The sequence below is a fragment of the Mirounga leonina genome, unplaced genomic scaffold (genome assembly GCF_011800145.1).
Source record: "Mirounga leonina isolate KUSES-001 unplaced genomic scaffold, KU_Mleo_1.0 Mir_99, whole genome shotgun sequence".
In the NCBI taxonomy this organism is placed as follows: domain Eukaryota; kingdom Metazoa; phylum Chordata; class Mammalia; order Carnivora; family Phocidae; genus Mirounga; species Mirounga leonina.
Window position 1 is genome coordinate 4,928,142 of NW_023270971.1, and position 27,052 is coordinate 4,955,193.

A 27,052-nucleotide genomic window follows, 5' to 3' on the forward strand; every position below is an offset into this window, starting at 1 on the left:
TCAACTATAGCAATGATCCCGGCTCTATTTTAGATGTCATTCATAATTATGAATACAATGCCATGATGCTAATCTGTTGCAAAATGTAATCGGACATCTTGCAAACCATGCAGAATGTAATGGAATCAGTTAAAGGCCCGTAGAGAAGCAGAACTGAATGAGGGGTAAGCAGATTCCACCCAGCAAGGAGATGAGAGAAGAGAAAGGCAGCAGGACATGGGGGGATACTTCACGCAGGAATCATTTAAAGATCAAGAGGTTAAAAGAAGCTTTGGGGTAAAACAGTTGCATTTTGGTGTATTTTTGCAAAAAGGAGCCTTTAGAAGAGAGGGCTGAAAAGTCGATCACAACATAAAGGATATTTCATGGTGCTCTTATGCAATTCTGTCGACACAATTAAGCTAAAAGTCAACACTTCTTTAGCGGTTGATCCTATGACTTATCGCAAGGCTGCAATTCTCACCTAAGTCTCTTCATTAAACTGTGGAAATAAACTCAGTTCTGTCATTTCCAGTTTCATTTTAAAGGGAAGGTTCCAAATCAAACTTCCTTACGATGAAATTTTACCTGCCTGCCAGTGGATCGATTCACTTTGTGCCATTTCTCTAATACCCCCCCACCCCCCCGACCCCCGCCCTGTCCTCAGGTAACCAAGGCCTCCTAAGGGGGCCAGCCTGGGTATAACTGCCACCTCTCTGAATTAGCTACCCGCAGCCAGGATCACGTGATGCTTATTACAGACATAAGGGAGTAACTGCAACCCAGCCAACATCACCGAGCCCCCTCCACGGATCGGGCACTGTTCCAAGAGTTCCATGGGTGTCGACTCATTTATTCCCCACATGAATACTATAGTGTAGATGCTACCATTATTGTCTTCGATGAGGAAGCTGAGGTAGGGTGAAATTAAGTAGCTTGCTCAAAGTCACGCAGCTAATAAGTGAGAGAGGACACTGTGGTGGCTGTAGGTCCCACGCTCTTTTCCATGATGCCATAAACACACCATGAGCCTGGGAACTTTACTTCCGGAGGAAAAGAACGCTGTTTCTCTTGAAGGAAGATAAGCTGTTTCTAGACCCGTCCCCAAGCCCCGACTCACCTGGCCGTGTTCAGGTTCCGATAGAGCTGCCCGAGGGACTCCAGCAGCCTCCCCTCCATCTCTCGGTCCCTGAGTTGCTGAGCCAGGGTCAGCCAGTGCTCGTGGTAGGTGATGCATGCCTTGGGGTCTGGGGATACAGAGCTGTAGAAATGGCAGAGGGATTTGGTGACCTGAAGCTGACCTGAACATAAAGCGGGGACATGAATGAGATCGCTTGAGATAGGACGAGGGCAAAATGTGCTCTCACACTTTTCTCTAAAGCTTCCAGTAGCGCAGGACATACTCACTCTTTAGGTGTCGATGCCTTAAGCCAAACAGCAATGCCATTTCATAACAAAGGCGGCCACTGGCTGGCTGGCGCCCATGCACCAGGACTTGGGCCAACCAGAGAAGGACCTGTACTAATTCCATGTCTGTCTCCATGCTGGTATGGAGTTCAGAATAGAGTCGGATGGCCTGCAGGAGATAGTCCTTGGCTGGCTGCTGAGCCCAGGACATAAGGGTCAGGTGGCCAAGATTGGCCAAAGTCACCGCCTGGTTACGCACATTCCCCATTTCCTGAGCTCTGTTCAAGGCCCGGAGATAGCTCTTGGCTGCCCTGTTCAGCCGGCCTTCACCTTGAAGTGCAAGTCCCAGGAGGTTATGGACCACCCCCTTTCGGGTGATACTCTCTGTCTCCTTCTGGGAGTATAGGAGTGGCTCGAGGATGTCCAAAGCCTTCTTGGCCTGGCTGGCTAAGAGATATGCCCACGCCAGGCAGAGGGAAGACTCAAAGGCTTCCTGCTCACTCAGCAGCTGCCCTAGCACCAAGGCCTGGCTCAGGTAGTGAATGGCACCATCGGGACACCTGTGTTGGAGGTACACTTTGGACAGGATGAGACACAGGGCCCTCTGGGTGCTCCGATTGGCCTGCTCCTCACAGGCAGCCAGTGCGTGGCTGAGTGCTGGGCAGGCCAGAGCAGAAACTTCACCCCAGCTTGAAGAGGGAACTCTAAGGAGTTTGGTGGTATTCTGGAGAACCAGGTAGACCTGCCAAATTGGAAAGGACATCCCTTGGCCACTCTGGGTACCACGTTCCTGGACAGAGGCCACTGCAAGGTGTGGGAGATATTTCTTATCATACAGAAAACTCAAGATGGTTGCTGTAACTTCCAAGTCAGGAGGGTGTCCAGAGAGGAGCTGCAGGCGCTCGGCGAAGGGCAGGACCTCCTCATGCCGGCCTAGGCTTAGGAGCAGTCGGATGGCCAGGAAGCAGGCCCTGGCCTCCAAGGGACAACTGCCTGCTACAATGCCCTGGCGTAGTATGTAGGCCACCACGTCGAGCTCGTTCTTGGTACTAGACTCACGGTCCGGCAGGCAGGCCAGCAGGGCCCCTGCTTTTTCCAGCAGAGCCGAGCCTTTATGCCTTAGCCTCTGCCTCAGATAGATGGCGGCCAGATTGATATACAGAGCAGCCACCAAGGATAGATCTTTAAATGTCCCATCAAGGATGTACATAGCCTCCTCAAAGTAGACCCTGGCCTGGGAGAGTTTGACCTTCCTGACACTCAGCCGGCCCAGGAGGAAGCAGAGCCGGGCGTGGGCCCAGGTCCTGTGGCTCCACTTAGCCCACTTCCTTGAGGCCTCCAGGTAGGCCACAAGTTCGTCCTCCTCAGAGAAGCTGTAAAAGGAAGACGTGAGGAAAGAGAAGGAGAAATCATAGAGGCCCTTAAAGTGGTCAGCGTAACCCTCGTGATCCAGAAAAGCCAATATGGGGGTGAAGTTCTCAGCCTCCTCCTCTTCCTGACTAGCGTTCAGGTCCACGAGCAGTTCCGGGTCGTCGAGATCATCGGGCTCTGGCAAGTGATAGCTGTCCGAGGCTGCTGAGAGGAGCTCCTCCTCCAGGCTGGAGTCCTCAGAGCTGCTGGACTGTCTGGAGCCCACGGCCTGATGCTCCTCCCAGGCTCTGCCAGGCCGGGCCTCCTTGAAGCCTTCAGGCTGGGACACTGTAAGGGACAGGCAGAGTTGAGCGACCATGAGCACCTGCCACTGTGGTGGCCAGCTCCTGGCAAGAGGACAGGATGCTGTTCTGAAGGACTGGAGGTCAGGTTCAGCATGATCTCTACTCACCACTTAGATCGTTTGGAAGATTCTGGATGGATTCAAACCCACCTGGATAGAGAGGAAGGACAGACCCGGTGTTAGGTCAGAATGGGCCACCAAGCCTATGCCTGCAGGTGCACCCCAGACCCGTGGTCCCTGAGGACACTTTGTGTTTAAACTCCTCTGAGAACCTGGGTAGAATTCTCTCCTTCATCATCAGTTTAAGAGCTGCAGGGACCTGCAGAGTATCTTGGTTAAGCCACTCACTTTAGAGTTGGGAACTGAGGTAGAACTAAGACCCAGAGCCAAAAAGAAAAGCAGAGAAGCTAGAAACACAAGTCCTTTTCCAGGAGGTGTGGTTATGGAGAGGATGACGGAATCTAAAGGACCAAATCCCCCAGCTAGATGACAGCAGAGCCATGAACAAAACATGTGGCATCACCTCCCATTTCCATGTGTACATCCTTCCTTCTTCCTTCCCCCATTCACACAACATCCATCCTCTCAACTGTCATTGACTTAACTGTACAATCCGCCATAGGACTAGGTGACCAAAGGTGACTAATGAAGAAAAGAGAGTGAAGAGGCATCTGAGGTCTTAGTTTTGTTCCCTGAAGTGACTTCATGGGATGAGGTGGAAGAAGGAACAGTCTGGAGCAGAGCTTCAGACATTCTGCATCTGACGTACATACTCACAGGAGCTCTAGGCTGAGAAGGAAGTAGATCTGTAGCCAAAGAAAAAAAGTTGAGACTTGCAAATACAGATTTAGGACCCCCAGCGGGTCACAAGGAATGGGTCCAAGTCCTAGGAGAAGCATTCAGACAAGAAGGCAAAGCAGCTGGGGAAGGGAAGTTTGTGAAGGAGCCAAAGAAACGTCAGCATTTCCCAGCAGGTAGGAGGGAGCAAAGGGGACTGGAAAGGCACAGTCCGAGAGAAAAGAAGAGACACGGAGACCAAGGTACCTCTGGGACAGCCACCTAACGTCACAAAAGTGGAAGAAGGCTAGGTGAGAACCAAGAAGACACCTTGGGTTTGGCAGCAAAGAACGGAACCCTCTTGGGTCTAACTGTGGAGGTAAAGTGTAACTGTGGAGGTGAAGGCCAGATTCACTGCCCCCCAGGACAGGGGCTGCTGGAAATAAGATTCTACCTCCTCCCAGCAAAGAGGCACCAACTGCCTGTGCCCTCACCCTGGGCTCTCTGGTGGACATTGAGGACAGCGGGCCCCACACCAAGTCAAGCCGCTGCCTACGACTCTCTGTGAGAGTCGCTGTAGCTACATGAGATCTGTAACCTGCAATGGCAGAAGGCCCCACGCCTAACGTGGCAGAGCTAGGGAGCTGCCCTTGTGCCCTGGCCCTCGCTGACATTGGGAGCACATGCCATCCTCACTCCTGGCCAGGGCCACCGAGAACGCAAATGGTGCATGAGTTACGAAACGATGCTCCCTCTGGGAAGAAGAATCACAGAGGGGACTGCTTCCCCATGTCAGAGGCCTTGGGGAAGCTAGAATTTACCAATAGGACGCCCCTCTGCTGGCCGCCGTGGTGTTGGGTAATGCCTGCATCATCATGAGGCTCTGGCCTGCATCCAGCAGAGCTGCACTCCTGGGCTTTACATAGGAGGCAGTGGGCTGCCTGGGACCTGCTCCTAGATCTCTCCCTACCATTGGATCCACGGTGAGCGGACCCCTTAGATCCAAGCCTGTGGCCCACCCCTGTCCAAGGCACACCTGAAGTCGTCCTGGATTTTCAGACCTCAGGTCCCCCCACCAGGTGGTGCCCATAGCTTCAGCTTCCTGGTTCACCCTGGTGGGTGGTGTGGTCTGTTTGTGGCAAGAAAGTTCGTGGCCAGGTGCTCCTCTCAAATGCCTCTTGTGCACGGTGAGAGACTCTGATGCCCACCTCTGCTCCGGGGAGCAGGCCTGAAGGCTCCTTCTGCAGAATCTCTCTTCTGTGCCCATGAAGTGTGCCCCATCCAATCTGGCCACACAGGGGTGGACACAATACCACCATCGCTGAAGAGATGGGGGAAACACGAATCCTTCCTCAAACCACTACCACAAGGTGAATGTACTTCCTGACACAGAGCAGTGGGTGCTTCCAAAGTAGGAGAAAGGCGTGGCATTCATTCGCTCCGTCATTCAGACACTGATGAGAACTGGCAGCACGGAGGCCCCTCTCCCATCCAAAGCCAACACTGCGCCCCCCGCCCCGCCGCTGCCGGGGCAGTCCAGCGTCAGTTTGTGTTGGGGGCAGTGTGGTGGAGTAGGGAATGTCCTGACTAGAAAATGGGGAAGGCACTAATTCACCAGGGCCTCAGTTTCCCAAGCTGTAAAATGGGAGGAGAAATCACCTCTTAGAAGCTGTAATATTCTATGGTCCTGCCTTTATCATCGGGGACCTAGACCTCCTTCAGCCCTAAAAGAAGCGACCTCAGCCACAAGTCAGGAGTTTTTCTTCTCCAAGATTTGAATGGAAGGCTCAGTAGGGCTGGGCCCCTCATGCTATCGCCGAGCTGAGCTTTCAAAGGGGTCCGAGGAGCAAACACTCACTAAGCCGGTAGACAGATGCTATGTCAGTATGAGCAAGCGTGTGGAGGAAGCTGGCACACTCAGCTTTCCTGTCACTTCCCAGGACCCACAGAGAGCATCTTTCCTCATCACTGAAAAAGGCGGAGCTCTTGTTCCTGCATTGAGACAAAAGACATGGACGCAGATCAGTGCAAGGCTCCAGACACAACCGTTCTCTCTCCATCCCAGGACACAGTGAAGGACAGAGAGAAGCCTCCGACGTGCTTGCCGCAGCCGCAACCAGACTCCTCATCCCACTGTTGTACAATCTATTTATCTCTGCTGCCCAGGGGGAAGAGCTCTGAGCACCCGTTCATGAAGAAACGAGCTACATGGCTGCTGAACGGGTCACAGTGGGGATGAAAACACCCCTCCTGTTAAAACTCTATCTCCCGAGAAAAACAAAGCCCCTCCTAACTTGACCCCTACCCTTTCTTTGAGACCACCTGGTGCCCATTTTTAATAGAGAAATACAAATTGGCTGCCCCAAAGGTTAAGGTTTGAAAAGGGACCATGAAAAGATGTTTCTTTGTCGGGTTATTTCAAGAAAACAGGAGGGACAGGTGACACAATCTAGAGAAGCAATGAAAAGAGTTTGACTATGGTCAGAAGAAACCTTCACAACTATTGACATCTGATTCCATGGCACAGAACAAGAGCATTATGTGGCATTCAGAGAGGGGAGGGGAAGTGGGCAGAAGGAAGTCAGGGGCTGGAAGAAATGACTGCAAATAATAGAGATCCTTATACTCACTGTACTGTATAAACTCATTGTTAAAACTAATTTGCTTACTATCAATTTGTCATATAATCAAAGAATGTGAAAACTAGAAGTGCCTCAGAAAACATTCAATCCAAAATCTACCTGAACAATTTTTAAGATCTCTCTCTTTCAGGTCTAAATAAAGTTGGGGGGTGGAGAGTAACCTCAGAAACCAATCTTTTAACAAAAATAATTTGGAAGCCCAAGAGGTTATAACAGCTAATATTTGGGGTGGGGGAATGTGTTATGAATCAGACACCCTTATCTCCTTAATCTACACAATTACCCAATGAGGCAGGTACTATTCTTACTCCTTTTTACAGAGAATGAAACTGAGGCACAGAAAAATAAAGTTGGTAACCAGGAAGTGGTTAAAAAAAAAAAAAAAAGCTTCTCTAGTTCAAGCAGAATTAAGGGGGGGGGGGGCGGGGATGGGAGTCCCATGGTCTGCCACCTACATTTTGTCCTCATAACTCAGGTAAAGCCAGTGATGAGGAAACCAGGAACTAATATGAACTACTCAAGGTCACACCACTAATTAGTGACAGACCGGCACAAGAGCTATGTCCTGACATCTGGCCCAGGACTCTTTCCAGGACAGTTATTGAGCCCACATGTCTCTGGCCTGACTTCCAGATTCTCTCAGCACCAGCCATCCTCAAAAGAGCATCTAGTTGAAATCTACAACTAAGCTCATCTGAGAGAAGAAATCATTATAGTCATCATATGATTATATAAAATCATTATATGATTTCAAATTTCCGGAGAACGCTTAAACTGTACAAAGCATTCCTGAATTTACTATTTCATTTAGTGACATGCTCAGAATGACACAGCCAGCAAGTGGTAAAGCTGAGACAGAAACTGATCTTCCACCTCTGTAGCCCATTTCCTCACAGCTGATCTGCTGTTGTCCTGAGTCCCAGGTATTTAGAAAGAATCCAAGAAGCTTGACAAATTACAATAGGGTGTTCCTAGCATGGAAATGGGGTTAGAATGGTAAGACTTCTAGAAATATGGCAGGCTGAGATGCTCCACAGGAGCCACAAAGACAGACAAATCCTAGATAAAATGTGACAAGGATAAATATTTTAATACATTCTTTGACTTGAAAGAAAGAAAGGGAAACGCCTGAGAGCCAGAAACAAAAGGAGAAACCAAAGCCGAGTTGATAAACAACAGCAGATGGCTGGGGGGGGGGGTTGCTGTTCTCAGCTGGGACCCTGGCCCTCAGAGCTGGGGCTCACCCTGTAATGCCACCCAGGGACAGGACATGGGACTTTGGGTCTATGTGAAGCAGGGAAGCTGAACTGAGCTCCCTACAGCCTGACGTCAGCAAGAACTGCAGCTTCTGTGAAGAGGAGATCGAAAACTCACCTACCAACGACACATTTTCTATCTGTCTGCGTCCCCGGAAAAAAAAAATCAAACACCTGGACTTACACCATTAGAAGGTGTGAGCTCTAAATTACACTGTACAGTATAAGTACAATCAAAGAACTTTACATTAAAAAACCAGCCCTGGACCACTAAGTTCCTAAATTTCCAGGGAAAACAAAGGCCAGAACTGCTCTACTGGGATGTTTTCTTCAGTCGAGGCTTCATGCAAATACTGTCTTTGAAAGTTAGGGCAGGGCGTCTTTGTTGAAAATTCGGGGCAGCCAGGTGGCTCAGTCGGTTAAGCATCCAACTCATGATTTCGGGTAGGTCATGATCTCATGGGTCATGGAATTGAGCCCTGAATCAGGCTCACGCCCAGTGGGGAATCTGCTTGAGTTTCTCTCCCTCTGCCCCTCCTCACACGTGCACACACACACTTGCACATACGCACACTCTCTCTCTCAATAAATAAATCTTCTTCAAAAATTTAAATAAGAAAAAGTAAAATGTTGAAAATTCGTTCACATAACCAAAACTACAAACACAAGAAAGGCAACCACTGACAATGAATACCAGCAGGTGCACAAATAGGTAAATCAACACTACAAGAACTAGAAATAACAACAATCTAAAGATTAACTTATAATAATCATGGTTAAAATGATGACATGAAAGACTAACTAGAAGCCACAGGGAAAATATGGAACCTGGTGAGCAAAAATAAGTATATGTGGAAAATAGCAAAATAGAAATTCTAGAAATGAAGATAAAGGCATGGACACTTAGAACTACATGAGTGAGTTCAGCAGCAGGTTGAGTCACAGCAGAGGAGAGAATTAGTGAAACTCAGACTGTTTGGAGGAAATCACCCAGAATGCACCTAGAGGGACAAAAAGATGAAAAATATAAAAGAACTGATTAGGCAAGACTGAAGCTAGAATGGCAAGTCCAACATACCTCTATTAGGAATTCCAGAAGAGAGACTAAAAAGAATGAGAGAGAGGCAAATATTCAAAGGGAGAATGACTGAGAATTTTCCAGAACTGAAGAAAGACATGAGTCTTCAAACTGAAGAAGTACACCACATCCTAAGCAAAATAAATAAAAATAATATCATTTTCAACATGACTTCCATTTCTTTAGGCTTATCCTTCTCTTTGTGTTTTCTATTTCTCCTGATCCTTCTTTTGGGGTTCAATAATCTATCACTTGATAGTTCAATTTACAGGATGAAAGAGTTAAACAGAAAGGATAAGGGCATAACTCAACAAAATAAAAACAAAGTAGAAGAAAATAATAAAGATAAATATGAAATTAGTGAAATAGAAAACAATGAAACAATAAAGATGGTCAACATAAGAAAAATTGTTTTTCTCTAAGGATTAATGAAATGGACAAAATTCTGGCAAAACAGATTTGAAATTTTATACTAATAGTTATTTTCCCCTCCACTTTGAAGGTTATTCTACACTTAGCTAAATTATCATTCACAAGTATCTTTTAAGTACATTTAAGACAAACAAGGAGTAAAGACTGAGAGTAGTTAAAACTCACAGATCTCCACTAAAATAACTACTAAAAGATACACAGTGGACACCTTGAAATAAATATGTAACAGAATATATCACATCTAGATATATCATCAGTAAGAAAAACTTAAAAAAAAATGAGAAAAAAAGCTGCCTACCTGCAAAGAAATGTCTATGAGACTAACAGCAAACTTCTTATCAGCAAAAATAGATGCCACAAGAAATGGAATTATCAAGAGGACAGAGATAAACAACATGAAGAATAAAAAAAGGGATATAGGAAACAGAATTTTTCAAATTTCTAATACTAAAAAATGCTGGCTTATCTCCGGTGTTCTTTTTCCTGGTATTGAGTGCATTAATTTTTCAACCTTGCTTATTTTTTAATTTACACATTTAAATATATAAATTTCCTTTAAATAACACTTTACTAAAATGAACCATATCTAACACAATGTGAATAAATCCTAAATTTACCATATCAACTGAAAAAAAGGGGCCAGTTACAGAAAAAAAAAATGTATATACATTTTTAAATACGTAAAACTCTTGTGTGTTTTTTCACAAATACCCATTTCTAAAATGTATCAATCAGAATGATGACTGGGAAGATACATATCAGCTTCAACTAGAGTCTGCCCCTGGAGTAAGAATCAGGATCACAGGATCAAAGAAGGAAGGAGTAATGGGGGTCTTCAGTTATATCTAAAGACATTTTTCCCCTCAACACACACACAAATACACACATATCAAATACTTTTTAAAAGCATAAAACCCAAGGAAAGGAAAGGTGTGGCATTCTGTCACCATCAGCAACTCTTAAATCTCTAAAGGCACTCTGGCCAAAACAAATACCATGTCTATCAGACAGAATGCCTGCCCCAAGTTTTAGCTGGTGTTGAAATATGAGCTGTAAATAAAAGGAAACCCACAACTTTGCTGCCATGGAAAAACGGGATCCCTTTCCCATGTGTCAGAGGCACAGACTAAATCTGACTCACAAAACAACTTCTGAGAAATTTCACTCTCAATATACTGCCGATTTGGTTAAATAAATACAGATGGATGGATGGATAGATAGATGGATGGATGGATGGATGAGTAAATGAATGAATGATTAGTGAATGAATCAATCAATCAATGAATACACTTTAAGGAGAAATATACTAACTAGCACATGGAAGGAGCCTGTGGGAAGAGGATGGAGACCAGCAAATGCAGGACCTTCTTCAGAAGCCTTATACCAAGTGAACACGGACTAAGAGTGACACCCAGTGGCCAGACCGTCTGCATAGCACACAGGATGATTCCCAGGACTCCACACCCTGGCTGTGCTTGTGGCCAGGTGGCTTGTGGGCTTTTTCTCTCATTGCTGTATTTGGGGAGGTCCGTGATCTAGAGAGTGCTGGGTGGAGGCAATGAGCCAGTTCCTCTCTCCCCTCCTTCTTCCACCTCTCCCCGTCTCCTGGCTCACTCTCCCCTTCCCTATGCAATGTGCAGTCTCTGGTGATGGGGTCCCACAGAAGACACTGTAGAAATAAGGAGAAGTTCTCATGCCCCCACTTCAATACAAGGGGTGGTGTTCTTCATGGCGAGAGTGTATCCCCTACAACTAAGCCGGCTAAAATATGATAATCAAATTAATTTAGCGGTATAAGTTGTTGAGATTTGGGGCACGGTATGAGGTACAGAAGTCCGAATATAGTTTATGAAATCTGACACCTGCACCCGATGTCCAATTAAAACTGCCTCACAAAGATTACCACCCACGGCAGGAACAGCCATAGGAAGAGTTAATGCAAATTGATCATACACACACACATGGTGCCAGACACCATTCTGAGTGCTTTACATGTGTTAGCTCATGTCAACTCCTGACAATCCTATGGGCAAATACTAATACCGTATGCATTTTACAGATGAGAAACCTGAGGCATAGAGAGACCAGTTAACATGCCCAAAATCGTTAAGCTGGTCAGCTAATGGAGACACACAACGTGCTTCCATGGCCGTAAATGCCTTTCAGGCAGTCTGACTCTGGAAGTCTGATTACTAATCTACTCTGCCTCCTGATGACCAGGTACCTCCCAATTGCCACTGACCTCTCACTGACCAGTGACCTCCCAGTGGCCAATCCCAAAGGCCTTTCAGCAGGCAGCCCTGCTTTACCTCTCTGCAGTCTGCAACAGTGTTAACTGCCCCCCCCCAACTCCTTTCCTTCCTCTCATGCAGCTCCTTTGTTCCTTTATCTCCTTTGCTACATTCTTTCTTCCTCTGCTCTGTAAATTGCTCTTCCTCACCAAATCTCTGTCTCTTTATTCTTTCCCCCTCTTACCAGACATCAGCTGCAGAACTGTATGGCGGAAAAAGAACCCTAGATTTAACGTCAGGATTCTGGAGTTCCAGATCCAAGGCCTTGGGTTCAGCCCTTTCACTCCTGGGATCCTCACTTGTCCCTGCGGTAAATGAGGGGGTGCTTTGAGCAGTGGTTCCCACCTTGGCTGCCCATTAGCCCCACCTGGGGAGCTTTCTTAACCATGGCCGCCAGGCCCCACCCACACCAATGAGATAGAACCTCTGGAGGCAGAACATGGGCATCCATATTTGTGAAGCTCCTGGAATCTCTAAATTCCTGTTGATTGGTCCTCAGCTGTGTCCTCTTCTCCCCATTCCCCCACCCCTTCCCAAGTGTCAGCCTTGGTCTTCTCACTGGTCTCCTGCCTCCAGGTTCTCCCCTGTCCTTGCATGCCTCACTTAAAGCCAGGGTTCCAGTCTCATCGTTCGTCACTCTTGCTCAGAGATACTCAGTGGCTGAGTTGGCATTCTCTGCCACGTCACGGTCCCACTGACCTTTGCCGCACCAATGCCTTCCTGGTAACCTGCCTCTCAACCAACACTAGTTATTCCTCACACAGCCCCTCACTTTCCTACCTGTGATCGCTTTTCCCCATTTCCATCTGTTGAAATATCTTGCATCCTACAAAGTTGAACTCAAATATTGCCTATTTCATGAAAGTTCTCCTGACATCATTTTCCTGCTTATAAACTCCCGTTCACTTCATAATCTTCTAGGGGCTCGGCGATCGCTCTTCCTCCTTTAGAGTCACTTGAGTTCCCACATTTCTGTGTAGGGAAAATGACCTTCTGTCTCTTCCGCCTACAAAGGGCAGGGCTTAAAGGGAGCTTCTGACCGTGATCCACTCTCCTCGGTGGCTCTTTTGCACAAGGGTAGACATTCTAGTCTGCATGTGCAGGGCCTTGGACAATCGTGGGGCCACATTTTCCCAGTGTCTCTGTGCTAGCAGCCAACTCTGTGTTCCCTCTGGTACTTTCTGGGCCCAGGGTTCATCCTGTTTCCTATCCCCATGCAGGATGCCTACCCCAGAGAGATGGGGAAGGTGGCCCACTCCAGGACATCCCAGAGGGCCCTTCTGCCATACTCACATTGGGGAATACGACTCAGGATCTATGCTCCTGGTGGGAACAAAGCCCACTTCTCCTGAGCGCGTTGACTTCCCAATGAACCACTGAAGCCCAGGTATGACAAAGCCGATGATCTCGATGCTTTCTCCCCGGTGAAAATTCAGCTCATCCTTTTCTTCTCTCTCATATTCCTTCCAGGCCTTACATTTTCCTCGACCTGTGGAGAAATAACATCCACGTCAACCAAATAAGGTAGAAACTGCTCTTGGTGTAATACGAAATGAAGGGTCCCCAGAATTTAGAATTTCGAGGACCAATAACATCATCCCCCCCCCCAAAAAAGAAATTGGCAGGAATGACACAGGGTAACTGACTTTTAATTTTGCCAAACTAGGACATTCAAAGAAAGGAACTACCATCCACTTTCACCATCACTTTACAAAAGAAAGGATGTTTTAACAAATGGAGGAAAGATCATCTCAGAATACCTAAAACTGAATAAAGTTCACTCATGGAAAACTGGAAAGCTTACTATATTGCCTTACTGTGTCTGATTTGCCATTATCATGTAAATACTTCATCATGGTTAGCACAAATCCACAGACCCGGGTGAGAAACATTGTGGGATCTCTCCATTTCCTTCCAGATCCTTTGGCTATGACCCTCAGTCTCCCCAACTGTAAAATGGGAATAGTAAGAATACTTGTCTCATAGATATTAGGAAAAGTCAAAGAGATTAAGTGCACCATGCCTCGTACCTAATCAACCTTCAGAAAATGTTAGCCTCCCATTACTGGCAAACAGAAAACTTCTCCGGCCTCAGAGGGATTTGGAAGACTCCCCTTCTGACTATGGTCATTGCTCAGCTTGATGAGTCACCCAGCTAAAATCTAGTAATGACATATTTATGAGCTCTGTGCTGTCCAGTTTACAAAGTCCATGTAAGCCTGTTTTCTCAGATCTTTCCAAGAGTCCTAAGGTAAGGTAGAGCAACCAATAGACTCCCCTTTTTATAGGTTAAAAGGTGGAAGTACAGAGAAGGTCTGTGATTTGTCCAAGGAGCTCGGTTAACCAACTGCTGGTTAACCCTTCTTTCCACTAATGCTGCTTTGCTAGAGAGAGCGGCTTTTATGTGTCTTGGTTTCCATGTTTGCTTTAGCTTCTCTGCTACAGCTACTGGCTTGCTTTTTCCCCCTGACGTTTTCGATCAAGTTTCTATTGATTGTGTCCTCAAGAGCAGAAATTCCCACCACTTTGTAGGCTAATAAGATCTTTAGTGTGTTAAATACTTGCAGTGTGAAAAAACTGTATTGAGTGATTTTCAGACATCATTTAATTGATTTTTCATGGCATCCGAAGTCAGTTTTACGGTAACATTTTACTCATGAGAAACTTGTAGCATAGTGAGAGCTCATGAATTGGCCAAGGGCACATTGGTTTTAAGGTGTGGAGCCAGTATTTGAACCGAGAACTTCACAGCCCTGTGTTCATAATTCCAAGGAATGCTTATACTGCCTCAGATAGCCAAAAATCTTGTTTATGGTCAGTTAACTGATTAGCTTTAATGTCTGCATTCCATAATTCCCTCCATTTCTTTTTTTTTTAATTAATCTATTTATTTTAGAGAGATAAAGAGTGAGTGAGCAGGGGGAGGGACAGAGGGAGAGAGAGGATCTCAGGCAGGCTCCCAGCTGAGCACAGAGCCCAACACAGGCCTCAGTCTCAGGACCCTGAGATCATGACCAGAGCCAAAACTAAGAGTCGGACGCTCAACAGACTGAGCCACCCAGGGGCCCCTACGTCTATTTCTTTTTTAAAAAGTGTTATTTGGGCTCACAGCTTACAAAATTGCACTTGGGCTAGGCTTGTTGGTGGTGGGAGGGGCTCTAAGGATGAAGATGAAAGGAATATATGTTCTAGATACTAGAAAACATTAAAGTTCATTTCCAGTAGATACATGTGTATATGTATGTATGTGCACGGGTACACACAAACATACACATTCACACAGAGATTCCCTAAAATATATGCATGTTTACATAGTACATACTATTATATACATATTTCATTTATTTATTCCACAAATATTTACTGAGTATTTCCATCATGTGCCAGGCATTCTTACTCTTCCTAAATTCAAGAACAATTTCACAGAAGTTTAAGGGAAATTGAAAACGTTTTGACCTGAGATTGAAAACAGGCAAACTGCAGGCCCCATGTGGCCCACACTGGGCTTTTTAGTCACCTGATATATCATTAAATCCCCATGGTCCCCACCATTCGTTAACCTCTTCCCCCCAGGCTCTCGTGAATCTGTGTGTTCTGTCTGCCACAGTGAGCATTTGTACCAACAGCCCTGGATTGAGACCTCTCCTCTCAAAGGAAGAAACCCATGTTATAGACAGCAACTGGCTTCCCCACGTCCAGCCAGCCGCAGAGGCTAAGCAGGAATTCACATCAACTGACTCCAAACTTGCAGATAAAATTAGGAGGCAGGGCAGTATTATCTTCCTGACAACACTGTCTTCAACTCAGCCATACCAGTCTGATAGGAGCCTGTCCAATCCCTCTTCCTGGAAAGGCCACAGCTTCCTGGATAATTCTTTAGGAACCATCTGCCAATGGAAACATGGGGTTTGCAAACACGATTTCAAAAAATGACAGCAGCGAGCAGAATAGTTCATTAAAATAACAACAATGGCAATGATCATAAGTATCATGGTTAGTACTCCTATTATAACAATGGCAAACATTTATTGAGAACTTACTTTGTATCAGGCGCTGTGAAAAGGAGAGGAGTTCAGCAGGCCTAGGATGTTTTCTGGCTCTGAATTAGTTTGCCGGTTAAATAACTAACAAAGGCTCTCTTTCCAATTCTCACTGTCAGATTCTCTGCCAGAGCCAACCACAGGGTCCACAGCATGGGATCATGTGTATTAGCACTCTGGATGTTTGAGTTTACAAAACCTTCAGGCCCAGATTCTCAAACTTAAGTATGGAATACATCCCCTTATATTCAAGGGGAGCTTATATAAAATGCAAATTCCTGAATCTAATCCCAAAAGAGTCTGAGGATGGCCAGGCGAGCTGAACTTGCAATAAATCCCAGGTGATTCTGATACAAATGGTCCCCAGTCCCCATATTGAGAAACACTGCATTTGAAGACCAGGCAGTAGGTTTCCTCTTACTTAGGTACAATGTCCATCTGAAATTTTGAGGTGTCTCCGATTTCACCACATTGTGCAAATTTTGACTGTTAAAAAAATAAATAAATAGGGGCACCTGGGTGGCTCAGTCGTTAAGCATCTGCCTTCGGCTCAGGTCATGATCCCAGTGTCCTGGGATCGAGCCCCACATCGGGCTCCCTGCTCCGCAGGAAGCCTGCTTCTCCCTCTCCCACCCCCCCTGCTTGTGTTCCCTCTCTCGCTGTGTCTCTCTCTGTCAAAAAAATGGATGAAATCTTTTAAAATAAATAAATAAATAACAAAAGACAAAACACACACACACACGCACACACCCAGATTTTGTTCCCTCCCTAGCACTGTAGATGTCCATATTTGCAAGCCTATCTACTCTGTTCTGTTCAGACCTCAGTCTGCTCTGGGACCCACGCCCAAGATGCAGTTGGCTACTCACTGGTGGAAAGGGAGCGGCAGAGGTTCCAGAGCTGACAGGGGCACCAGTCCCCGCTGACCCGTCACCAAGGACACGCCCTCCCACTCGGATTCGCCTTCAACTATCTTCACGGAGATTAACTCCTTCTTGCAAAGCGTCAAATACTCCCCTTCCTTCTCAGCTGGCTGAGCCACGGAGCTCATGGCTCTGCAGAAGAAGTGGCCTGTAGATAATAAGAAAAGCCCCTCCAAGGAGTAGCAGTAGGTGGAAAGGGATTATCACACAGTGTAACGTTTCTAACCAGAAGCCCAACTACTTTTCGTCCTGGGAGTAAAGGACGCGGCCAAGGGAGAGGCACCACAGAAAGTCTTTGTGATCCCAGAAAAACTAGACCAGGGGAAAAAAACCCACAAGGCGGGAATTCACTTAAATTAGACACCATAAACTCAGAGTAGTTTGTGAGAACAAGGTTTAATTGGGACTTCACCTTGAAAAAAAAAAATGAAACAAAACTTAGCAAAAATGTATTTAACAGAACTTGGGTTATAACTGCAACCTTCTGCTTAATCTTAGGGCCAAAACAAAGAATAAATTTAGTTGATATGGGTGAATATAATTTCTCCAACTAGATTTTAGAGTAGCACAGTATGAAATTCTTTCCTTCAATTGTGATTTGTGCAACGTGACCATAAACAGAATCCTTTTGCAAAATATTCTATGCAAATCTGGCTCTTTCAATGTGCCGGTGATGTCATCGGTCATTAGCTGGTTGGTTGTAGCCCAGATCGGATCCTTCCTTGTAAATAGATTGGCCTATGCTCCAAGAAGTTCCCCAAAACTGTTTGCCTCCATCTCAGGAAATCTTGCAGGTTTTGCAAGATTTGCAATTTTATTTCACAATCAAATGATATCATATATTTTAAAAAGCGATTCTTACTCTTGAATGCACATTAGCATTGCCTGGGCAACTTTCAAAAAATACCAAAGCCTGGCCCCTATCGCTGGAGATTCAATTGGCCCCGATGGAGCCCTAGCATGGGCATCTTCTAAAAGCTCCCCAAGGGGTTCTCACATCAGACAATCAGTGAGACTGACAAACATAGCTGTTCATGTGATATCAGTGTGGAACTGAGAGAGATGTTTGGAGTAATATTGTAACAGATGGGGTCATTTATGAATATTCTCACCTTTGAAATTTTTTTTTTGCCTCCCTTTGTATCCTAATTACTTCAGGGGCTCTGATAATAAATATCCAGATAAAAACCCATCCCACCACTCCTCCATGCTCACCTTCCTGTATCAGGAGTCCCAGGTATATTGTTTCCAGGTGTTTCTCATCCACTGACACTTGGATCTCTGTATCTTCCACCAATCTGCAGTTGAGCCAGTACTTATGGTCAAAGAGGAGATGTTCCAGACATGCAGACACATAGCCTAAGAGGTCAAGCCAACATGATTCCTTAACAACCGATTTCTGCCATTAGCTGAGCAGAGAAAATGGTGAGAAAGCTCCTTTCTGAAGTTCCGTCCCAGACCTTCGTCCCCAACCTGATCCCATTTAACTGGAATTAGAAGAGCATAGAGAGGTAGCTAGAAAATTTCTAGAGTGAACTGATTCTTCTCAGCATCTGTTGGGAAACACAAGTCATTTTTAAATGACATTTACTCCTTTCAGCACAATATGGGTCTCCATAAATGCATAATGAGATGACCAAATCTAATTACCTTTTTCTAATACGTCCATAGAGAAATTTCCAAGATTCTAATTTGGACTCTGGGGGTCCTGGTCCCCCCCGCCTTAAAGTTTTCCTGACTTGAGGTTCAAATTCCTGTACCCTTGACGAAGCAGTGGCTGGGGCGGAGGGTGGTGTCCACGACCCACAAAGGAGTCGGGATTCACTTTACCATCCCTTCTCTGATTCTCTCCATCATTCATGCCCAGCATGTTCTCCCTTGTTAAAACCAGACTAGACACTAAGCAAATTGCAATTATGGATAGTATTTCAAACATGCCTACAAATGTGAATTATTCGTGTTAACATTTTGCTTCTTTTGACTTCTTCTTTCTTAAGATGCAAAAACCTGTTTCTTTCCACTCTGACTCTGTTCTATCTACTTAGGCCTCATGTGCTTCTTGTACTTTAAGGTGTACACAAATCACCTGGGGATCTTATTAAAATACAGATACTGGTTCAGTAGATCTGGGATGGGGCCTGGGTTTCTATTTTTTTTTTTTTTAAGATTTTATTTATTTATTTGACCGAGACAGCGAGAGCAGGAACACAAGCAGGGGGAGTGGGAGAGGGAGAAGCAGGCTTCCCGCTGAGCAGGGACCCCGACGTGGGACTCGATCCTGGGACCATGACCCAAGCCAAAGGCAGACGCTTAACGACTGAGCCACCCAGGCGCCCTGGGTTTCTACTTTTCTAACAAGATCCGCGTGATGCCGATGCTGCTGGTCCATGGAGCACGCTTTGAATTGAAGACGGGTCTCTAAATGATTGTTGAAAGAGATGCACAGTGTGGTGAGCAGAAAATCAACATAACCATGAGAGAAGTTCTACCCTCTAACCAAGAGCTATCTTGATCCTCCACCCCTACACAAGGTCACTTCCTAGGAAACCCTGCAATCCGAGTCCCCTTTAGCAGATAACTCCCCCATCTCTTTCTTTGACTCTTTTCCAGAAACATGGGCTAAAGTATCCACAACTGTACTATTTTGAGCAGCTACTTTGATCTGACTCAAGACTGGTTCCTTTTTTTTTTTTAACCATCATTCTGCATCTCTCCCAGTCCTTCAAATTTAGTGATCACCAAGAACAGTTTACCAATGGATTGATTATTGAAGAAAGTAGTCTCTCCCTGAAAACAAAGTAATGTTGCACATAGCATTTGAGAGTAATAGTTAATATTTGCTTTAGCTTTAGTTCCAGGCAGTTTGTGATATTTCAAAAGTTAACCATCTGTGTCAGGGCTCTACCTCTTTTAATTATCAGAGCCAGACCAATTCCCTAATGTCAAGCCCTTACAAATTGGCTGAACCAAGATGTAGGTTCTCCTCCACCCACCTGCTCCATGTCATACCTAAGTTCAAGTAGGTGGAAAACTTCCAGATTTCCTCCATGGTCTTGAAGGTGATAAGGAACTGAGCCTTCTGGGACTGGATGCCCACCAACCTGGCTGAGAGGTCCTGGGTAAAGAGAACAGTGAGTCAGCCTGGGATGACCGCATCCTGTTAATAATCTCAGAGAAGTGCAAAATGCTTCATGTGATTTTCTTGATTGTAGCGCCGGGTTTTTTTACACCACAAAAAAAAAAAAAAAAAAGAAAAGAAAAAGAAAAAAAAAGGAAATAACCTAAATGTCCACCAATAGGAGACTGGTTAAAATGAATTCCGATTCATCCATGCAATAGAATATTATGATATTATGCAGCCATAAAAAAGAATGAGGAAATTCTTTGTGCACTCATGCAGCCTTCAAACATACACTGCCAGATGGAACAATAGCAGTAACAGAAAGGAACCAGGATGCAGAACTGTGTGCAAAGAACTCTACCTTTTGTGTTCAAAAAAAAAAAAAAAGGTGTATGGGAGAAGGTGAAAGATAAATAAGAGAAGGCACGTTGGAAGTAAGTTTGATTGTGAATCTATGTCCAATGATTACTTTTATAAAGATGACAAACAGAAAAAGCAAATTACACAAAAACAAAAATCATCCATAGTCCCTCCTCCTAGAGCTCATCAGTGTTAACACTTTAGTGTATTAACTTTGAATCCTTTTTCCTATGCAGGAGTTTCAGTGTAACTGTTTTTATATAAATAGAATCACATTACATAAATTGTTCTATAATCTTTTGAAACTAAACAATATTTTGGGAACCATCTCCCACATCATTAAACAATTTACATTATTTTCAATGGTTATATATGTCATCATTACATTAACATAATCCTTAGTTAGTATTTCCTATGGTTAGACGATTGAGTTATTTTCATTTACCATCCTAAACACTACTGTGATAAACATCCTCAATCTTTGTACACATCTTTGATGTTTTGACACAAGTCATTCTGAGAAGTGCAGTTGGGAATGCAGATATCCACATTTTCAATCCTAAAATGCAGGAGCCATACTGCCCTCCGGAAAGGCTGGGTGGTGCCAATTTGCATGCTCCCCCGCTCCCTTTTTTTTTAATACCTGAGAAAATAGGCCTGACCTACTGTACAGACTTGGTTTTCCCCTAAAATCTTTCTCTGTTGCTTGTCCAAGCTTCTAGAGTTGACTACAATGAGTGATGGTCAGAACATCCTTCGTCCCCCAGGCCAGGTCCTGCGATCAAAGATCAACCCCTGGAACGCTGCTCTGGGGGAACCCTGTGGAAAGAAGAAGAGGATAGAAAGAGAGGAAGGAAGAGAGGAAAAGCCCCTAGGTCAGCAAAGCCAGAACTCTGGGGTTCTCCCATACCAGGCTCCAGGAGTCCCCAGAGCCTATTATCAGGGAAGGGGTTCTAGATAAAAACTGATTTCCGGAGATTCATCAATTGACAGGCACTTCATCAACCTCTGAACAATGCTTCATTTAACTCACAATAACCCTATGCAGAGAGTACAATTACACTATTTAATCCATTTTAAGATGCACTTTTACCACATTTAATTATTTCTGAAATAAAAGATAAGGAAGCATGGCATCCTACTTAATTGGCCACATTTATTTCCCTTTCTTTGAGGTATATAAAATATTCCTGCATTTTATAATCAAACGGCATCTCAGCTTTAATGGAAAATGGCATTATCCATGTGTTATAGTCAAGGAGGACCAGGCACAGACAGGTTAAGCAATTTGCCCCAGGTGACCTGAGCGTAGGCGATGGCCCCCCTGACTGGAGCCTAGATCCAGCTGACTCCAGGTCTCTGCTCCCGCACGCAAGCTGGCCCGGCTCCACCCTCAGCCTAGCAGACCACCTGGCTCAATCAAACCCAGCTCTTGCCCACGCCAAAATTTGGCCACGCCAAATTTTAAAAAACGATGGTGCTAGTTAGCAGCTCATGCCTCCAAGTTTCTGAATTCTGGAAACTAAAAATAAAAGAACCCTACTATTTATAATTTATCTGCTATTTAGGAAGCACATACCACCACCCAAGCAAAGTGCCAAGCTCTCTACAGATACCTACTCACAGGCTCCTCCCGACAAACTAGGCTTTTTTTTTTTTTACATGACATGTTAATAGAACACATTTCCCTTTTTAACTTGTATCAAATTAATTCAGAGACTGTAAAAATAACTAGAACATAATAGTTTATTACATGAAGTAATATCCTTTTTCTCCCCTCTAGTTGCAACAACTTTTAACCATTTCTGACTTTGGTTCTCTTCAGAAGTCCCTCCCAGGGGACACCTGGGTGGCTCAGTTGGTTATGCATCTGCCTTCAGCTGGGGTTGTGATCCCAGGGTCCTGGGATAGAGCCCTGCGTCAGGCTCCCCGCTCAGCAGGGGGCCTGTTTTTCCCTCTCCCTCTACCTGCCACTCCTCCTGCTTGTGCTCTCTCTGTCAGATAAATGGATAAGTTCTTAAAAAAAAAAAAAGAATCTCTCCTAAACTGTAAATAATTTGGTCTTACCCTTCTTCCTTGGTTTAACAACTGAAGATACTAGCTACCCACTATGAAAGCAGGAACTGGTTTATTTACTTGATAGCCTTTTTCTCCTCTCATTCTAAAATTTATAGTTATTAATTTTTTTTTTATTTGAGAGAGAGAGAATGAGAGACAGAGAGCATGAGAGGGAGGAGGGTCAGAGGGAGAAGCAGACTCCCTGCCGAGCAGGGAGCCCGATGCGGGACTCGATCCCGGGACTCCAGGATCATGACCTGAGCCGAAGGCAGTCGCTTAACTAACTGAGCCACCCAGGCGCCCTATAGTTATTAATTTTTGATTGGCAATTTGGGTACATAAAAAAAAGTATACTAGTGGTGAAGGAAGGGGATGGGAGGGGCTTATTGTATAATAGATACAGAGTTTCAGTTTGGGATGATGAAAAAGTTCTGGAATGGATAGTGGTGATGGGTGAATAACAATGTGAGTGCATTGATGCCACGGAATTGTACACTGAAAATAATTAACGTTGAAAATTTATGTTACATCTATTTTATCGCAATGAAAAAACAACAAAATTCCAATTTACCACATTTTTTTTTAAGCTCTACTTCATGAGGTAAATAATCAACAATTCTCATCCTACACAGGTGAGTCACTTGTAGAAGGTCAAACAGCTGTGAGTGGCAGATTTGACACTGTTTTTTCTCTGACTCTGCAACTCCAGAGTTTGCCCCCTTCTGAGTTGTGCCTGTTCTTGCTGAGCAGCAAATGTGTACGTTTTCATTCATTCTTTCCTTCCTTCAGCTGTTTTCCTGAGGGCCTACTTTGTTCCTGGAGCTGTCCTAGGTGCTGGCGAGCCATGCGGCGGCCGGACACAAGGCAGGCTCAGAATTGCACCCGGCCACCCCAGCTCACCTGAAACAGGGCACGCACCTCCTGGTCGTCATTCTCCAGGGCCCAGAGCCGCCTCCTGGCCGCTTCCTGCAGGAGGCCGTTTACACACCTCCGGGAGCGGCTCTTCACACTGAAGGACAGCGTCAGATCTTAAAGAGAACACAGAGAGAAATGCAATCAGGTCAGGCTGGAAATGCAACAAAAGAGAAAAAAGAATTAGGTGAACCCCAATGTTTCCCACACCTAAATCTTAAATTGGTGTCCTCATTAATTAGAGATTATAAGGAATCTTAAAGATCTCCTAGGTACCTCCTTTAAAATGTCCCCCAAAAGAAAAAAAAGAAAGAAAGAAAAGGCTGCAACCTGGGAGTGTTCCGGAATCCCAGGAGTTGCTGTTGTTATTTCTGCTTTGAACAAGGTATGTTCCTAGGCTTCCTGGCACTGAGGTGACAGTACCAACAAGAAGAACTAGACATGTATATCTTCCTGTGGATGATTTGTGAAAGTTTTGAACAAATACTAATTTATCCATATATATGGAAATTATTTATATGTCAAATTTATGATATGTAATAGTCTATACTTTATGCATTATGTATACATCATACATTTTCTCTAAACTGTTTCTAATAATGAATTTTTTAATGTTTGCCGGGGTAGTTGCTTAATGTATTAAAGCTTATCTTTAATTTCTTCAAAATGCACGTTTATTTAACCAATACTATGAGCAAAAGCTGTTTCAGGTGCTGGGATACAGCAGGAAACAAAATAGAGGTGGTCCCTGTTCTCATGGAGCTTGTATTCTCTGCAAGTAATCAATTCTATGAACATAATAATTTCGGATGGAGAAAAGTGCTAAGAAAGCAATGTAATTGGGTTAACAGACAGCGTGATGGAGCAGTGCAAGGGGCAGGGGTATGCCTTTGGACAGTATTGTTGGAAAAGGCCACCCTGAGGAGGTTCATCTTACAATTGCACTTTGCCACGTCTTCTTTAGACAATAAGTAGCTATCGCGTTAATAATTATCAAATACAATGAACCAAACAGGCATTGGACTGGATAATCATGGAGGTCTCTCTTCTAGCCCTAACTTGCCAGGGACTTTGCCAATCCCTGAGCCCATTAAAGACAGCCCCTCTCCTGCTGGGCCGTGGTAACACAAGGCAGCCTGGGCTCCCACATTTAAAAGGCCCCTTTTTAACCTCGAAGTCCTGAAAATGCTGTGGCTTCTGGCCAGCTGCAATAGGACATACCCCACCGACCTGACATGGGTGTGAACTGCGGGCAGATGTTTGTTCCACTCTCTTCCTCCCTGGCCTGTGTTCTAACCTCGGCCAAGCCCTCCATCTTCAGCTGTCCGACCCAGCCCTCTGTCTGGTAGCCTCAGCGATCAGCACACTGACCTCTAGGAGGAGGTGAAGCCCAGGGACCTGGGCTCAAGGCTTGGCTCTGCCCTCGCTCACTGTACCATGCTGAGCAGTTAATGACCTCTCTACACTTGACTTTTCTCATTAGCAAAATGAGAATAGTACCTAATTCACAGGGCTTTTAAGAGGCTTACAAATGAGATTATGCATTTAAAGCTTTTTGTTCGGTGCCTCCTACACAATAAATATTCAATTAACACATGAAGCATTAGCTGTTAACTCTACTGCTCCCTCTGCCCTCATCTTGTCACACCTGTAATCAGCCTTGACTCTGACTGGTTCTATGACTCCTTTTCACCAAACCCATCTCTCCTGTCCTTCCAAAGCCTGATCCAAACTCCCTTCTAGAATCTCTCACAATAGCCCCCAGTGAATGACAGCCCCTTCGGTGTGGCTCTCCTTGTCCGCATGTGAATCCACGGATCTGTCACTCAAAAGACCTGGATTTAAATAAGCAAACTGCCTTTGAGAACTCAACAGTTAAGAGCTGCCACTCAGAGCCTCCTGTATGGGCCCCCTGTGGGATCCTACAGTGCCCTCAGCAGACCAGACGAGGGAATAAATCAAGTTCACTCCAGTGTTAGTATGAAATACACTCTGACATTTTTTCTAAGTCCTTCTGAAAACCAGTCATTTAATCATGCTAATGTATCTGATTGATTTTGTTGGTGACTCTTCCACATAAAGGAGAGATTGGAGCCTGGGGTGGAATGTTCCCTTCTCACTCAGTGACTTTCCTGGAAACAGTTCATCATGGTGGAAAACGCTAAAAGACAGACAAGTTCAGCCCCTCCTTTGTTCATTGGCTTTCATGCACTGATAAGGCAAAATGCTGACTGCACTGCATTCAAGAAACAACAGGTGGTGAGTCACCTTTTGTCTAGGACAGCCCAAGCTAACAGACAAAGAAGCAGACTGATATAAGAACAAGAAAGGGCAAGGTTTTTCTCATGGCCAGCCCAGCAGTTTGACCGAATCTGAAAATGGGAAAAGAAAGAACCTGGTATGACATGTAAACACCATCCATTTACCTGGTCTATGTCCTTTGAACCATTCTTAATGTAAATCTTTTTCACAAATCTATCATTTGTCTGCCCGAGAGAAGTACATGTTTGGAGGGGCAATGAAGCATCGTGGCTATGAACAAGGACGGGGTTTTGAACCCCTGTCTCATCACAGACTAGCCGTGTGGCAGTGGGCAGGCTGCCTTCCTCTCTGAGACTCTGCCACCTTTGAAATGGGGAGTTTGGTGGCACCTCCTAGAGGTGCACACGTGAGAATGAGAGGTGATCATTTAGCACCTGCTTGGCACACGATTTGGCCCCCAAAATGGTCCCTGTTACTATAGGACAGATGCTGGGTCTTCTTCGGGTTAATCCCCAGAGCTTCTGGCACAAAGTTCAGCCCAGGTATACCACCCTCTGCTGCCAACGTCTCGCCAGCTCCGTTGAGGTCTCTTACCGGGAACCTTGTGAAAGTTGTGTCTTGAGAATAGGATTTCTTTCATGTTAATTTCAAAATCTTGTTCTGCTTCTGAAAGATTCATACAGGTGCTCTTCTGCTCGGCCCATCTCACCCCACATATTCAACCGTTTATTCACTTATGCATTTACTTAACAAGTGATTATTGAGACCCTGCTATGTATAAGGTACTGTATATAGAATACGAACGTGACCTCCACATATTTATTCAACAATTTGTGTATTTATTTACCAAACATTTTCTGAAAAACCAGCCATGTACACATAACTCTTTAGGATATCATGTAGAATAAATACATAAGTCTTCCAAAAAATTACCTCTGCCCTCCAGCACCTTAAAATTTAATTAATGATATACTTTCTTCAGTAGAGCAAATATATATGGAGCTCCTAATATGTGCCAGATTGTGAAGGGCTTTGAGTGTTCACCTGAGAAGCTTTAACTTAATCTTGCAGGCAATGGAGAGCATTGGAAGATTTGTAAGCAAGTGAATACCACAGTCAAGGTCATGCCTACAAAGATGCATTTGGTGGTGGTGCCTAGAAAGGATAAAATGAAGGGAGCCTGCAGATGGGAGAGATAGGGAGGATACTGTGGTATTCTACATGAAAAATACTTTAAAAAAATAGGGCTTCTCTTTGGGGTTTAGATACCTGGAGTCATGTTCTGTGGCAGGAAACATCTTTCCTTGTCTTCAGATGAGACTATAAACTCACTTGATATGGTTGGATCCTTGGAAGGAGTTTCTTTACCTGGAGGAGATCAAATGAAAGATCATTTGTATGAGTGTAAGCAGGATATAAGCATGGACTGCAAATTGCTGTCAATTGACAATTTTTTCTCCAGGGCAGGTGGCACGGAAGAATTCTCCCTGCTATCACCAATTGCCTAATAATTATTTTGTACTCAACTGTTATCAAAGACCTGTCATACCTGCTATCTCAATTCTGCAGTAGGCTGAGTATCCCTGTTTTATTTAAAATAAATAAATAAGACAGAGTCCCACCCACAGGGCAGACTGAGTCCCACAGCTGAGGACACTGAAAATGCTCAATATACGTTGAACCTAAAATGTCATTATAGATCTGACTGCAGCAAGGTTTAAGGTCAATGGGTAGATAACAGAAGTGTTGGAGTAGAGCAAGGGAGCGTGGCATCATTAGGGAGATGGCTGGTCATGCTTG

At 44.8% G+C, this 27,052-nt stretch overlaps 1 protein-coding gene across 1 annotated transcript in view; it reads right to left on the reverse strand.

Moving 5' to 3' along the window:
- The window catches only part of LOC118006723 (SH3 domain and tetratricopeptide repeat-containing protein 2-like), a 51,752-nt gene that overhangs the window by 14,669 nt on the left and 10,031 nt on the right, over positions 1-27,052 (reverse strand). The window contains exons 2-12 of the mRNA XM_034999479.1: positions 26,522-26,620; positions 22,979-23,106; positions 19,549-19,654; positions 17,755-17,898; positions 16,486-16,687; positions 15,390-15,463; positions 12,870-13,065; positions 5,736-5,869; positions 3,209-3,250; positions 1,387-3,084; positions 1,100-1,280 (exon numbers count right to left, since the gene is read on the reverse strand). Of these exons, the coding sequence (XP_034855370.1) occupies positions 1,100-1,280; positions 1,387-3,084; positions 3,209-3,250; positions 5,736-5,869; positions 12,870-13,065; positions 15,390-15,463; positions 16,486-16,687; positions 17,755-17,898; positions 19,549-19,654; positions 22,979-23,106; positions 26,522-26,620 (3,004 nt within the window). The remainder of the gene's footprint in view (positions 1-1,099; positions 1,281-1,386; positions 3,085-3,208; positions 3,251-5,735; positions 5,870-12,869; positions 13,066-15,389; positions 15,464-16,485; positions 16,688-17,754; positions 17,899-19,548; positions 19,655-22,978; positions 23,107-26,521; positions 26,621-27,052) is intronic.